The following is a 15,666-nucleotide window of genomic DNA, read 5'->3' as shown; positions in this document are numbered from 1 at the left end:
GAGGATCTTAAATTTGTCTTCAGTCACTTTGTGCTGTTAAAGATGTCCCAGCTTGTTGTCTTTTGGGATCCCAAGTCAATCAGGCAAGAGTTCCAGACATGTTAATTCTCCTGTACAACTTCGTGTCATTGTCAGTGGTCACCTCTAATGCACATGCCATCAGTGCCCATATTCAAGTTAGTTAAAAATATATTGAGCTAGGAGAGGATGGAGCCATGGAATCACATTCTAGAGGCCCCATGCGGGTCTGCCTTACTGCCTTTAATCAGGAGCCTGTAGAGTCTGTCGCAAAGACACCCAAAGCACACTGTACCTGTGCCGCCCAGCCACGTTCCCCAAAAGGGTCAACAAGTATGTCATGAGGGTCTTTCAAGCTCAAGGCAACTATGTCTATGGATCTGCCAGCACAGTAACTGTATGAGTCCACTATTACCGCTGTAACAAATCACCACAAACATAGTGGCTTAAAACAAAAATCCATTATATTCTAGCTCAAGAGGACAGAAATCCAAAATGGTTGTTTGGGCTGAAATCAAGGTGCTGGCAGAGCCGCACTCCTTCTTGAGGCCCTTGAGGAAAATCTGTTTCCTTGCCTGCTCCAGCTTTTAAAGGCTGCCTGCACTCTTTTGTTCATGACCACTTCCTCTACCTTAAAAGTTCATCACTCTGATCTCTGCTTCCGTTAACACATCTCTCTCTCCTGTCTTCCTCTTACAAGGACCTTTGTGATTATACTGGACCTACTCAGATAACCCAAGATAATCTCCCTCTGAGTCAAGGGGAGATTATTTTAAGAAAATCTCAAGATCCTTGTCTTAATCACATCTGCAAAATCTTTTTGCCACGTGAGGTAACAGATTCACAGATTCCAGGGACTGGGACATGATCATCTTTGGGAACACATTACAGTGATACATCACAGCAACAAGGAAGGAAGGTGGGAAGGAAGGAAAGAAGGAAGGAAGAGAGAAGGAAGCGGGGGAGAGAGAGAGAGAGGAAGGGAGGAAGGAAGGAAGAGCCACATACCTGCCTCAATTGTGAAAGCATCTTTTTCCTCTGCACTTTGAGAGAAACATTTTTCAAACATAATTTATCCTTCATATTATCCTAAAAAATACAAATAAACTTTAATCCATGTCTCTTCTTCTGCCCTGTTGGTTTGAAAAGTTGGTAGGTTTGGGGCTGCAAACCAAACACCGAACCTAACATTCAGTCACTTATTTTTAGGTCTTCTTACCCCCACTGGCATGGCTGTAGCACTTCACTCATGACCAAGAAGCAGAGGTAACTGGGTCTGTGCCATGCAAATTTTCTATTGCTTTTAAATTCAAGATAATTTGGGTATATCGTTTGGGTACAGGGGCCATTCCTGACCAAAATGATTTTATGATTCTTTGGTCTCTTATTCTCTTGGTAGTTTATATAATTTTTATCACTTATAACACATTAAGGATAATAACCCTACATATGTCCAGGATCCTAAGCTTGACATGCTACAAGAGCTTTGAAAGTGAAGGAACATAATTTTATGTCTCCTTATAAATAATGGAACTTGAAGAGCTTGAGATTTATGCAGTCACCTGACTAGATAGGTTCTCACCATCTATCTCTACAAAACATATCAGATCTTGAAACAAATAGTAACAATAAAAAAGAAAAAAACAGCCTGAGATATTATTAATATTCATCCTGCCTGATTGATTTTAGCCTTGATAAACTTGCATTTTAAGACACACAGTGGTAGTGATGCAATAAATCTACATATGTGGACAGCATTTATGGTCTTATGGTGGAACAAATGGAGTGGGGTTGCTTCCCATGGATCATTCTAATGTCATCATCTGATGAATCTATTCTCCCTTGCTAAGCCCCAGCCTCCTGTCAACTCACCCTCCGGCGGTTCATGTCCTCAATGTACTTCATCACTTTCTGAGTGGCCAAAATACTCCCTTTCTTCTTGGATATAGTTTTTAGAACATCTTTTTTAAACTCATGCACTGCTCTGCAGACTTCAACCCATCTCATTTCAGCTTCCTCAATGATTGCCTGGAGGAGTCAGAACAAAGAAAGAACAGTTCCCAAAAATCCTCAAGGATATCTCCCTCTAAGGAAACCTAGGTTCCCAGACCTCTTTGCATCCTAACACGTTTCTTCTTAAACTTAGGAAGATATCTGTAAGATACAAATTTGACAATATCAATGTTGTTATTAAAAAGCAGGCCTTTGGGGCACCTGGGTGCCTCAATTGGTTAAGCACAGACGCCCCAGTGTCTCTCTCTCTTAAAAATAAACAAACATTAAAAAAAAAGCCATAAAAAAGGGGGTGTCCATAAAAAGGGAGTGGACAAACAAAAACAGTGCCTCTGGTATCTCTGTACATATATATTTCCATATCTGAAATATTATTTATTCATTAAAAATTATAACATTAATATAATGTGATAGGATAGGATATAAAAAACATCTGGAAGGATATACACCAAAACATTAGCCATAGTCACATCTGGAGAGATGGATTACTAGGGAGACAAATGCTCTTTTTTTTTTTTTTTAATGTTTTTATTTATTTTTGAGACCGAGAGAGACAGAGCATGAGCAAGGGAGGGACAGAGAGAGAGAGGGAGACACAGAATCTGAAGCAGGCTCCAGGCTCTGAGCTGTCACCACAGAGCTTGACGTGGGGCTCGAACTCATGCAGTGTGAGATCATGACCTGAGCTGAGGTCGGCCGCTCAACAAAATGAGCCACCCAGGTGCCCCGGGAGACAAACACCCTTACCATACACTTCTGTAACGGTAATTTGAAAATTTGAAAAAAGACATTATAAATGAATATATGTATTGACATGGAAAGACAGTAAGTGCAAAATACAGTTTATAAAATAATATGACACTTTTTATAAAGAAATTCATATATGCCTAGAAAATAATCTAAACTCTAGGAGAAAAACACAAGAGTCAACACTAATTACCTCCAGGTGGTAACACTGTGGATGGTTACAAATGTTCTTTTAGCTTACCTATACATTCAAATTTTGCTACAATACAGACATTATCTTTAAATAAGAAAACACAAACACATAAAAACACATTATTTGAAAGAATAAAAGGGTATCTGTAGCTGCAGAGCAAATCATCTTAGTTCAGGTTTTGACCTTGGGCACCAAGAAGCAAAAGCATCTTCCTTCACTGGCCATCCCCTTCCCTGCCCGTCATCTTCACATGCCAGAACTCAATCCACCTTCAATGCCACTTTCAACATGTCACTCTCTTGCTCAGCCATCCTTACTGGGGTCATGCTTTCTAAGACATCAAAGATAAAGCCCCCTGCCTGGATTCCAAGGTCTCACCGCCCTACTCAGGCCCGATTTCCTCATACATCCCCCAAAGCAGCCTCTTCTGTAATCACACTAGTCCCCTCGATGTTTTGAACTTGCCATGTTAATTCCCACCTCCAAGTCCTAGCTCATGTCATTCACCTTACCTAGGGTACCCTTCTTTTCCTATTCCTGCTCTCTATTCCTCATCATTCTTCAAGGCCATGCCAAGCCCTGGGTATAGTCCCATCTCCTCGAAAAAGTCTTCTTTGGCCACTCAAGCCCACATTAGCATGTTAAAATTCAACAATGCATGTTTGGAAAGAGAGAGGAGAGTGGGGGGAGGGCAAGAGGAAGGGAGAGAGCGAGGAAAGGATAGGTCTATGTGGTACAGATGATTCCATCAATAAAGGCATGAGTCTACTGATCTGTCCCTCTGGAGGCAATGAATGTGAGTCTTTGTGTGCCCACATTTAGAAACAGAAAAATGTGGGGCACCTGGTTGGCTCAGTCAGTTAAGCATCTGACTTCCACTCAGGTCATGATCTCACAATTTGTGAGTTCGAGCCCTGCCTTGGGTGACCTCGAGCACTGCTTTGGGTGAGCACGAGCCCTGCTTCAGGTGAGCCCTGCTTCTCTCTCTCTCCTTGTGGGATTCTGTCTCCCTCTCTCTCTGCCCTTCACTTACTTGTACCCTCTCTCTAAAAAAAAAAAAAAGAAAAGAAAAGAAAAAGGAAAAGAAAAGAAAAATTTGGGGCACCTGGGTGGCTCATCAGTTAAGTGTCTGACTCTTGATTTAGGTTCAACTCATGATCTCATGGTTGTAAGATCAAGCCCCGTATCAGGCTCTCTGTGCTGGGCATGGAGCCTGCTTGGGATTCTCTCTCTTCCTCTTCCTCTGCCCACATGCACACATGTATGCTTTCTCTCAAAAAAATAAAAATAGGGGCAGCTGGGTGGCTCAGTCGGTTAAGCATCTGACTCTTGATTTCATCTGACTCTTGAGTTCATGAGTTCAAGTCCTGCATAGGGCTCTGCACTGATGGTGTGGAGGCTGTTTGGGATTCTCTCTCTCCCTCTCTCTCTCTGACCCTTTCCCACTTGTGCCCTCTCTCTCCCTCTCTCTCTCAAAATAAATAAATAAGCTTTTTAAACTGTTTTAAAATAAATAAGTAAAAATAAATGTTTAAAAATTTCTAAGAATAGAAAAATAGAAAAATTTAGAAATAGAGCAGAAATATCTCTTCTTCATACAATATTGCTCTCTAATGCAAGCCAACAACTACATCCCATGGGCAACTGAACGAACAGTGATGTTTCTTCTCTGGAGGCAAACTGCCATTTTGGTCTCCAAGAAGACATGGACCATGGTCATGTATGCTACACACAGAAGGTGACTGAAAGGATTTTTCATCCAATCCATTGACTTAAACCTCAAAATCCTTATATTATTAAGGAATTACTATATATTTTAATGGTATTTATGGTTATTATGGTTATTTTTTAAAAGGATCCATATCTTAGAGATACATACTTAAATATCCATAAGTAAATGAAGCAATAGGTATTATCACTTCACAATAGGCCCAATAGGCCACAATAGGCCACAATAGGCACAATAGGCCCAGTCGCCTGTCATGAGAGGGGAGTTGGTAGGGATATGGAGGAAACAAGGGTGACCATATGTTGATGACTGTTGCATGTGGCTGTTGAGTACATTATGCTAGTCTCTCTACATGTGTGCATTTTTAAAATTTTCCATTTTGGGGCGCCTGGGTGGCTCGGTCAGTTGACTGTCTGACTTCGGCTCAGGTCATGATCTCATAGTTCGTGAGTTCAAGCCCCACATCGGGCTCTGTGCAGACAGCTCAGAGCCTAGAGCCTGCTTCAGAATCTGTGTCCACCTCTCTCTCTGCCCCTCCCCCATTGGCACTCTGTCTCTCTCTCTCTCTCAAAAATAAATAAACATTAAAAAAATATTTTTTAAGTTTAAAATTTGTTGTCTCGTCAGGCAAGCGATAAATTCCTTGAAAGTAGGCCTTAAAATTGTGTTCTCCTACTTGTGTTTCTTTGAAAATAACAAAAGTTATATGAACATACTATGGGTACTACTCGATGAAGTGGAACTGGGGAGCCCAGGTAGGATGGGCTACAGAGGAAAAGGTATACCTCATGGTGCTGCAGATCTCGTTCAACATTTGCTCTCATGTGCCTTATTTCATCCTTCATGTCATCCAGCTCCTTTAGTACAAGCTCGCATTTTTGGTCATAACTGAGGCCTATCGCACGGTCCACACCTACGCGGGATTTGGATCTGTACCTGCCTCGTAACTGTAATACAGGAAAAACAGAGCCATTGTCAAGTAGGAACTGATGCTCAAGCTGGGCATCAAAATGACCACTCAAATTGGCTAGAAATTACTCCAAATGACAGCCAGGGAGAACAATCTCAATGTGAAAGGATTCGGGATATTAGGCCTGAGGTGATGTTTGTTTCCCAAGCCAACCCAAGGCCCTCTGCTAAATAATTCAAAGGCCTCTGTGTGATAATGAACTGAAATATGAATAAGGGAAAGTGTCTTGAGGGTGGAAAGACTGTGAACCTGCTATAGACTAGCATTCAAGTCAGTGTCAGGGGAAGCCCCAGAGTTCAGTGCTTCCTAAACTGAACACGGAGGAGAAATTACATCTGGGGGCGCAGTATTCAGCAAAAGAACCAAACAGACAAAAATATTTTGATTTCCTACACACTGAAGCCAAAGGTAACCGGCAGACGGCCCAGGGAACGTGTGGCCCCAAAGGTGAGATTGTTTGGCCCTTTCAAAAGATCTACATACAGTTTTAAATTTTCAAAGTTAATTACCCACGTTTGAAAAGCAGGAGATTCCACCAAAATAATCTAGATTCCCAGCCTCTCTCGTAAAATCAGCTGCTCTGGCCAAACCAGGCCACCTGACTGGACCTTTTAGACAAGGGAGGAACTCTCTCGTGCCCACGCAGACGCACTTCCCTCCTATAGGTGGCTAGATGGGGCTCGTAAACATTTGAGCCCCCCAAGTTAAGAGAATTATTTCAAACAAAGTTACTCTGGGAGAGTCAGTCCACTATTAATTGAACCTGATTCTCTTCACACTCACTTGAAAGAGAAACCCTGGGAAGGAAGGACCAAAAGTAGAACAGGGAGAAAATCATACGCAACTTGGCCAAAGAGGGCACGCCAAAGGCAGATACACAGATACCACTTGCATCCAAAGGGACAAACAGAAGAAAATAATTCTCAGGTCTCCTGTGCAAATTCTGCGTACCTGTGCAAATTCTGCTCCTGTGATTTTAATTTCTGATAACCGTGGATGTCGCTGATCCCTGGGCTCCAGTTTATTATAATATTTCTCAAACATCTCTGTCTCAGTTTTGAGAGCAGAGTTTCCATAACTGCAAGACAGAGGGTATGTGAGTAAGTTCTACTGATGAGAGTTTAAACCCTAAATCACTAGCATTTAACTTACTAGCTACACAGGACCTTTTGAGAGATACTTAACTTCTTGGTGCCTCAATTTCCCCATCTGTAAAATGGGAATAATAACAGCACTCATTATTTAAGGTTGCAATAAGGAATGCAAAACCTTTAGAACAGTGCCTGGTACCTGATAAGTGCTATTTAAGTATTTGGGTTTTGTTTTTTTTTTTTAATCTGCTTAATGTGGGGTGCCTGGGTGGTTCAGTCGGTTAAGCATCTGACTCTTGATTTTGCCTCAGGTCAGATCACACAGTTCATGCAATCGAGGCCCACATTGGGCTCTGTGCTGACAGTGCACAGGCTGCTTGAGATTCTCTCTCTTCCTCTCTCTCTCTCACTCTCAAAAAATAAATAAATAAATATGAAAAAATTTTAATCTGCCTAATGAGCCACAAAATTGAGAACAGGGATTATGGTGAAACTGTTGCTGAGATGAAGCTACAAATTCACCTTCAAGTATCTTCTAACCCATTTGTAAAGTTCCTTCTGAATTACTACAGGTGTGAAGTTACTATACATCCACAGTCTTCAGATGTTCCCTTTGGCTTATACTTCTCAGTTTTCTATTTTAATATTTATTTATTTTTGAGAGAGAGAGAGAGCACAAGCAGGGGGCAGAGACAGAGAGGGAGACACAGAATTGGAAGCAGGCTCCAGGCTCTGAGCTGTCAGCACGGAGCCCAATGTGGGGTTCAGACCCACAAACCATGAGATCATGACCCGAGCTGAAGCCAGATGCTTAACCAACTGAGCCACCCAGGCGCCCCTGTTTCTCAGCTTTTATTTCCAGCACTCAAGAGATGGAAGTATCCACAAGAGGTTTATTATTATAAATGGTGGAAAACCTGTGAACAGGTGGTTCTTGAGCAATTAAGGATGACAAACCTAGTTTATCCTGTATACATCAAGCTTATGACCTTTTTAACTTCTTCATATATGCAACATACAAGTTTTATGTGTGTGTGTGCATCTATCTATCTATCTATACATATGTATGAACAGCTTTAGGTATTTTCATATATTACTGAGCGAATTCCTATGGGCTGAATTTTAAGATTAAAAGAAAAGGCTCATTGGAAAGCCCCAGAAATCAAAGTGCCTTTTTTCTTTCAGCATGTCACGTTCCCAGGTAGGCTGTGGAGTGGCACCTGAGTCTGAATCCCAGCATCACCACCGACTTGCTGCCTGATGTCAGCAAAGTGGCTAAACCCGTTTCCTTGCCCGCTTCCTAGGGTTACTGTGCCATTATAGAAGGCCATACGTGCCAAATAGTCTGCACGTAACAAGCATTCAAAAACAAGCATCCAAAAAGTGGTAGCTATTAGTAATATTCCCTCAGTTCTAACCTACACTATTTATAGACAAAGAAGTAACATCTGTTCAGCTGCTAGAACAGGATATGCTGTGAGACCAAGAAGTTGTACAATTGACCTCTGAACTCCCAGAAGCCAGCCGGCCGGCCGTACCTGAGCTCTTCCACCAGCCCACACAGCTGGATAATAGGCAGCTCGTTCTCCTCTCCCCCCTGTAACTCGGTGGCAGGGGTCTCAGAGTCCTCATCACTCATCACTCTGCCCAAGTGGCCCTTGTCAATGCTCAGTGAGGCCAAGAGCGCCGTGTGCGAGCTGCAGAGTGACGCGCGGGCTGCGACCTCCAGAGTGCGTTGCCGGAGCGACCGGACGCGTGCGTGCGGGGCGGGACTTCCACAGGCCCCGCCCAGCGCCCCTCCGCCCATCTTCCCGCGGACCAGCGCGCAGTCACCTACTTCCTCAACAATCGTTCATAACGCGCTGATGATAGCAGGTACTGATTGCGCGGCACTTACTATGCCCTTGGCACCATGTGAAGCATAGTTTGTGAAAATCCTTGCAACAACCTTGTAATCTTACCTATTATTCTGTTTATTCTCCAAATAGAGGAAACACCCAGAAAGTTCACTCGGTTTGTCAGCTTCTTCCTTCCCCCTACCTCACTGTGAGTCCTCTACTCTGTTCACCATCTGATGCTTCATACATACTAACTGCAGTTTCTCTCAGATACCTATATCCTGCATTCCTAGAAGAAAAAAACCTGACTATTAACTGGTATAAACTCAAGAGACATCTCTAAATAGGCACTGAACACCTATTATGTATCCTGGGGGAATGTATGGAGCAGGCAATTCCAGCTCTCGCTTCTGGTTAAATGAGAGGGAAAGAACCCTCAAACCAGCTCTTGCAAATGGAGTGAGGATAGCAATAATGTCGCGCTTCAAACATTTTCATACTCATCATCTCATTTAATCCTCAAAACAGTCTTATGAGATTGGTATTACTGTCTTCATTCTACAGATCGGGAACTGAGCAATAGAGTAGCTTTGATGAGTTGTCCGTGGTCACAGAGGAATGGAATCAAGCTCTGGCAGAACACAAAGTTCATGCTGTCAACTTCTACATTGTGTGTGTGTCATGGCAAGGATAGGCAAGGCAGCAGGGTAGCTACCTGTCTGTTCCCATTGGGAAGGAAGACGGCACAGGGCAGAATGGGCAAACTCCTCCTCTGAGGTGGGGGTGGATGTGGTTAGAAAACAAGTTGTGATAAATGCTTGGAGTGGAAGTCAGCTGCCTTCCCCTACTGAGGGACATGCCTTAGCATCAACACGTAGTCACTAAAATCCAAAGAAAGGCTTTTGTGTTTGGGGGTAAGGTGCACAAATTTTGGGCCAGAGTAGAATTACTGGAGATGACAGTAGAGAGGCTGAGCCCTGCCATCACCTTCTTCTCTCTACTGGTAGACCTCTCTGCACTCTAGAAGCAATGCAGACCACATTTAGAAATACTTAATATTGGGGAGCCTGGGTGGCTCAGTCGGTTAAATGACCAACTTTGGCTTAGGTCATGATCTTGAAGTCCATGAGTTTGAGCCCCATATCGGGCTATGCCCTGACAGCGTGAAGCCTATTTTGGATTCTCTCTCCCCACCTCTCTCTGCCCTTCCCACACTTGCACTCTCTCTCTCAAAAATAAATAAATAAACATTTCTTTAAAAAAAGCAATACTTAACATGCTCATATGTCAGGTGATACAAATGGAGGCCAGTCCCAGGAGGGCCTGGAGCAAGAAAGGACTCTGCAGCAGGTTCACACTATGATACAAACAGCCCCATCAGTTGTGTTACATGATAGTGCAGATCCTATGGTGTTGGAGGTATCAGTGGTGGGAAAAGATGCAATGTGAAGCTTAAAGCAATATCCAGTGGAAGAACCACAATGCAGAACCTGAGATTTTGGAAAAAGACCACATCAGGGAATTTCATGCCCTCTGAGAAACAGCTCCTGGCCTGTTACTAGACCTTGGTAGGGACGGGATGCTTAACCACGCATGCATTCAACCCTGCTTATCATGACCTGGGTTCTGTTGGACCCACTGAATCATAAAGTTGGACAGGCCCAGCTTCAGCTCATTGTAAAATGGAAATGTTCCATCCAGGATGGAGTCCCAGCAGGACCAGAGAGCATGAGTAAGCTTCATGAGCAGGAAGCCCAGAGCCACTTGTCATCAACCACACTTGCACCAGTACCCCCACTCCAGTTCACACTCATGACCATATTAGGGGAGGGGACACGGTCATATCAGCTAAAAGAGGAGGCAAAGCCTGAGCTTGGTTTAGAGATGGGCTGATTTGGAATGTGGGTACAAGCCAAAAAAAAAAATGGACGGTGGCTGCATTACAACCACATTCGTGGGAAGCCCTGAAAGACAGTAGAACAGGAAAATCTTTTCAAGGGGCAGACCTGTGAGTGGTGGACCTGGCCATCTATTTTGTATGGAAGGAGAAGTGATCTCAGATGAGAAGTGGTTACAGGGACTCATTAATGGGCAACTTTGGCGTAGGGACTCGCCACCAGCCTGGCTGAAATGTTGTTAGATGCTATAGTCTGAGAAGCTTCCTCTCCAGACTTCTCTCTCTTCTTTCTCAAATGTGAGACCTGTGTTGTGGTCTGAACACTCTCCCTGTCTACTCCTGCTTCATCTCCTTTGTCTATCACAGGCATTTCCCCCATTAAATAAATCCCTTCATGTCTAATTCCATCTTGGCTTAGAGGACCTGAACTCACACAAATAATAAATTTCAATCTTAAATATATGATTCAAATTTAGTAGCACAGTACATGTATGAACTAAAATCTGTGCTTACCAAACAAAAATACCTTGCTGTTCTCACTCTGTTTCACTGCATTGCAGTTTTTAAATTGTGGTCACAAAAAAACCAAACACCCAACATAAAATTTAACATCTCAACCATTTCTAAGTATAAAGTTCAGTGGTGTCTGGTAGATTCACATTGCTGTGCAACCAGTCTCCAGAGCTTTTTTATGTTGCAAAACTGAAACTCTGTACCCATTAAACGATAGCTCTCCATTGCCCCCGCCCCCACCCCTGCCCCCACCCCTGCCAACCACCTTTCTATTTTCTGTCTCCATGAATTTGATTGCTTTAAATTCCTCACATAAACTCAGTCATACAGTATTTGTCTTTTTGTGACTGGCTTTTTCACTTAACATAATATTCTCAAGGCTCATTCATACACAGCACGTGTCAGAGCTTCCTTCCTATTTAAGGCTGAATAATATTCCATTGTATGTACACACCAATTTTTGCTTATCCACTCATCTGTCTGTCAATGGACACTTGGGTTGTTTTCGTCAGTGCTTTAAATTTTAAACGCAAATAAAAATTCCAAAACTTATTAGGTAGTATTCTGTTCGATATTTATGTATGTGCAGTGTATTGTAGGTCAATTATAACTTAATAAAGCTGTAAAACAAGGAAGCGAACAAACACACTCTCTTCTCTATCCCAGCCTTGTACATCAGAGCACCTACTCAGTAGCTACACTTGGATGTGTAGTGGGCATGTCAAAATTAACACATCGCTTTTTCTCCTCCCTCCAGATCTGCTTTTTACCCATTCTTTTCCATCTCAGTAACTGGCATCTCCATCCTCCTAGGGACTCAAGCCAAAAAACTGGGAGTAATCCCTTACTAACCCTTGACTCCCCTCTTTTTCTCACGCCTGCATTGGATCTGTGAGCAGATCCCACTGGCTCTGCATTCAGATTAAATCTGGAACTCTTCTTATTACTATGACCACCCCTGTCCAAGCTACCGTCATCTTTTGCCTGAATTATTGTGGTTGACCCCTCACTTTTCAATTTATTTCATGTCACTTACACCCCCCAATAAAACCTGGGGGTGGGGGAAAAACACTACGTATTCACCAAATTTTCACCCCTTTTGTACTTTACCTCCTTCAGGTCTTTGCTTAAATTAGTATCTTTGCAATAAGCCTTCCTTAATCATCTAGGTAAAATTGAACCTCATTCCTACCCCCTCCCCCCGACCCTTGGTATTCTCTGTTTTATTTTTCCCATAATGCTTATCTTAAGTAAATTGTTATATATTTTATTTATTCATTTGTTTATCTGCCTTTCCTCCCCAGCCCCACCCCACCCCCACCAACTAAAATATAAGCTCCACGAGGACAGGGAATTTGTTTTGCACACGGATTTATCCCTAGTACCCAAAACAGATGCCCCACAGATATTTGTTAAATAAATGCAAGAATGTGGGGCATCTGGGTGGCTCAGTCAATTGAGCATCCAACTCTTGATTTCAGCTCAGGCCATGATCCTAGGATCGTGGGACTGAGCCCTGCGTAGGGCTGCATGATGAGTCTGGAGCCTGCTTAAGACTCTCTCTCTCTCTCTCTCTGCCCCTCTCCCCAGCTCACACGCTCTCTCTTTCTCAAATTAAAAAAAATATATATATATTAAAAAATAATAATAATAAATGCAAGAATGTGAAGGCAGGGCTATGAGGAATTTAAGAGCTCAGGTTCTGGGATCGAACAGACTCAAGTTGGAATCTGAGCACAGTCACTCTTTTGTTGTATGAGTGACTCTGGAGAAGTCCCTCATCACCTCTGTCCCAAAGTCTCTTTCTCCAGAGAAAGGTGAACAAATGGGATAAATGGACAGCTGGGAAGATTCACTAAGGCAGGAGGAGGTATAGAAGAGAGGTGGCAGGAGATGTCATTTTTGGTCTAGTTCTGACACTGCATTGCCACTGTCTTCACTCCTACCTGGAGAGGGACAGTAAACCTTGGGGACCAGCATGGAGGCCATTGAGCTAGCACCAAGCTGAGAATTTCCAGACACTAGGGAGGAAAGCTAAGTCAACTGGTCATGCCTCCCTCTTCTGGGCTTAAGTCAGAGGTTGAATCCTCCTCTGAGGTGGCTGGTAAGGAAGGAAAGGTGGAGACTGTTTGCAAAGATAATCTTCCATGCACTGCCCCCTTTGACCTCCTTCCATTTATAATCCAGAATCCAGCCTTGCCTGTAAGATGACAATACGTTCCTCTCCCCAGGGTGGGTGGGTGTAGCTGGTATCAGAAAGTATTTGCTTCTTCACAAGAGCACAGCCAGCCTCAGTCGTCCGACTGCCAACTTCACTGCCTCTCCTTGCACACCCACATCCCCACCCCACCCCCAACATCTATGCCCTTCAAAAATTAAGACACATAATCTCCACTTTATCACACCCCTTGTGAGCACCAGTTATCTGGACAGCTTGTTTTCAGAGAACATAAATTACTAGATTCAATGATCTTTCAAGAAGACCTCCTTCTTCTTGGCCCCTATTGAGTCCTGGCACTTTAGCAAGCAAAATTTGTTGGTTTTGAAATAAGAACTGAGGATACAAAGGGTGGAGTGAGTACATTCAGGCTTCCTGCTCATGGCCAAAGAGTTCACACGAAAACAGCCCACCATCACATCAACTTCTCACCTGTGCTGCTTGCTGATTCTCCTCTTGCCCCCTTCACATCACCACCCCTCCATCTTTGGGCTAGTGTGTCTCACACTCCAGCAACCTGATCCCTCGCTCCTCTATGCCCTAGGAGTCTAGTGACCAGGGGCTCCATTTCCCAGGATCCCTTGCGGGCTGACTTCTGGCTGGCTTCAGCCAATGAGAGACACCCACAGGAGACCGGAGGGCGGGAAGAGAGAGCGTCCAGGGGATTTGTTCGCTGCTGCCTTCCTGCTTTGGCACCACAGTCCTGGTGGGGCATAACCCCTCCGTGACCACACTCCTGTCTGGCATCCTTTCACTCATAGCACCAGCCCCCAACAGACACTGGTTTCGCCATCCCTCCCCTTCCCTTCATACCTAGAATGCTGCTGGTCCCTGGATACCTCATCATCCTTGTTGATTCCTTTAGCTCTGCCCATGTAAGGATAAATAGTCCCTTGACTAAGGTCTATTCGGTTGAACTGAGTGGAATTCTGTTTCCTGCAGGACCCTGACTAATAAATACATCTGGACTCCACCTACCTGAAGAGTTCATCTCAGCTCCAAAAACAATCCGCCCAGTAGCCAGAGAAATTTGCTGTGCATATATCCTTGGGAGAGACTACTGTTGCATATGAAGTCACTCAAAACTGTAGTCCATCAGTTCCTTTTCTAAGAGTCAGGCTTTGTTAGGGAGATGTTCTTTTAGATACATACTAAAAGAAGTGGGAAAGGGAGTGAATTAGAGGTGGGGGTGTCAGGAGCAGAGTGTTTTAGTTGTCTAGGGTTCCAGGCTGGTTTGGCTACTGGCCACTTAACTTGAATAAGTCACTCAGTGTTTTTGTCCCTCGATTTCCACCTTTGTAAAATGAAGATGACATATTTTAAGTGACTACCCTATGCATCTTACAAGTTTACTATCAGGCTGAAATGAGATGGCGTAAGAGAAAGTAATAGTTTGGAAAGCATGACACCATGATGGGTGCCCAGGACCTCCTCCATCTGGAAGGAGTCACTACCCCAGTTTGACAACAATCTGCAGTAGATTATTAAGTGAAAAACTGACTCAGCTTGCAGGCCTTAATAATAGTGATGATAATAGGCATTATTATTTCTTAATATATTTATTACCAATTAGGTAATATCATTATTGCTTAATGAGAACACTTATAACAACTATTGTTTCAGTTACTATTTATTGATTGCTAGCTATGTGCCAGATGTTGTGCTAAGCACGTTCTACACATTCTTTCATTGCATCAGTTTGATGGTTCTGTGAGATACAGGTACCTTCTTAACCCCCATTTTACTTGTGAGGAAACTGATGTTCAGAGAAATTAAGCAACTTTCCCCAAATTACTTAGGTATTCTGGGGCTGAAATTCAAATCCAGGTTCATCCAACTTTGCTCTGTCCTCTCATTATATCCGCCTGTTAGAGCAGTAGTTCTCAGTGGGGGGTGGGGGGACAAAATAGCACCCCCAGGGGGAAGTTTGGCAGTGTCTGGAGATATTTTTGTTTATTTTAACTCTGTTAAAATGTTATTGGCATCTAGAGAACAGAAACCAGTGGTAGCGCTTGTTCCCCAGGGCTGTCATAACAAAGTACCACACACAGGTGGCTGGAAACAACAAGACTTTATTGTCTCATGATTCTGGAGGCTAGGAGTCCAAAATCAAGGTATTAGCAAGGCCATAGTCCTTCTGAAGGCTCTAGAGAACAATCCTTCCTAGTCTGTGGTGTCTTGTAGTTCTATCACAATCCTTCCTTGGCTTGTAACTCTTTCACTCCAGTCTGCCTCCGTCTTCACATGGCCTTCTTCCTTGTATCTTCTACCTTGTATCTTCCTTGTATCTCCTTTTCTTATGAGAACACTAGTCATCAGATTCATGGCCCACCCTAAATCCAAGATGATTTCATCTCAACATCCTTAACTAATTACATCTGCAAAGATCCTTAATTCAAACAAGGTCACATTCTGAGGTTCTAGGTGGACACGAATTTG

General features: G+C 43.3%; 1 protein-coding gene across 3 annotated transcripts in view; it reads right to left on the bottom strand.

Annotated features, from left to right (window-relative positions):
* CCDC113 (coiled-coil domain containing 113) overlaps positions 1-14,364 on the bottom strand; it is a 33,445-nt gene extending 19,081 nt beyond the window's left edge. The window contains exons 1-5 of one of the 3 annotated variants that reach the window (XM_019455770.2): positions 14,206-14,364; positions 6,622-6,748; positions 5,486-5,647; positions 1,891-2,046; positions 1,027-1,107 (exon numbers count right to left, since the gene is read on the bottom strand). In XM_019455770.2, coding sequence (XP_019311315.2) covers positions 1,027-1,107; positions 1,891-2,046; positions 5,486-5,647; positions 6,622-6,714 — 492 coding nt within the window. In that variant the 5' untranslated portion in view covers positions 6,715-6,748; positions 14,206-14,364. Of the gene's footprint in view, positions 1-1,026; positions 1,108-1,890; positions 2,047-5,485; positions 5,648-6,621; positions 6,749-8,299; positions 8,519-14,205 lie in introns of those variants that run through there. The other 2 variants (XM_019455771.2, XM_019455768.2) reach the window with 2 other exon arrangements.
* Between the last annotated feature and the right edge of the window lie 1,302 nt (positions 14,365-15,666).

The sequence above is a fragment of the Panthera pardus genome, unplaced genomic scaffold (assembly GCF_024362965.1).
Source record: "Panthera pardus isolate Hobbes unplaced genomic scaffold, ASM2436296v1 HiC_scaffold_18, whole genome shotgun sequence".
Classification (NCBI taxonomy): domain Eukaryota; kingdom Metazoa; phylum Chordata; class Mammalia; order Carnivora; family Felidae; genus Panthera; species Panthera pardus.
Note: the sequence above shows the minus strand (reverse complement) of the source record. Positions and strands in the feature narration are given on the sequence as shown.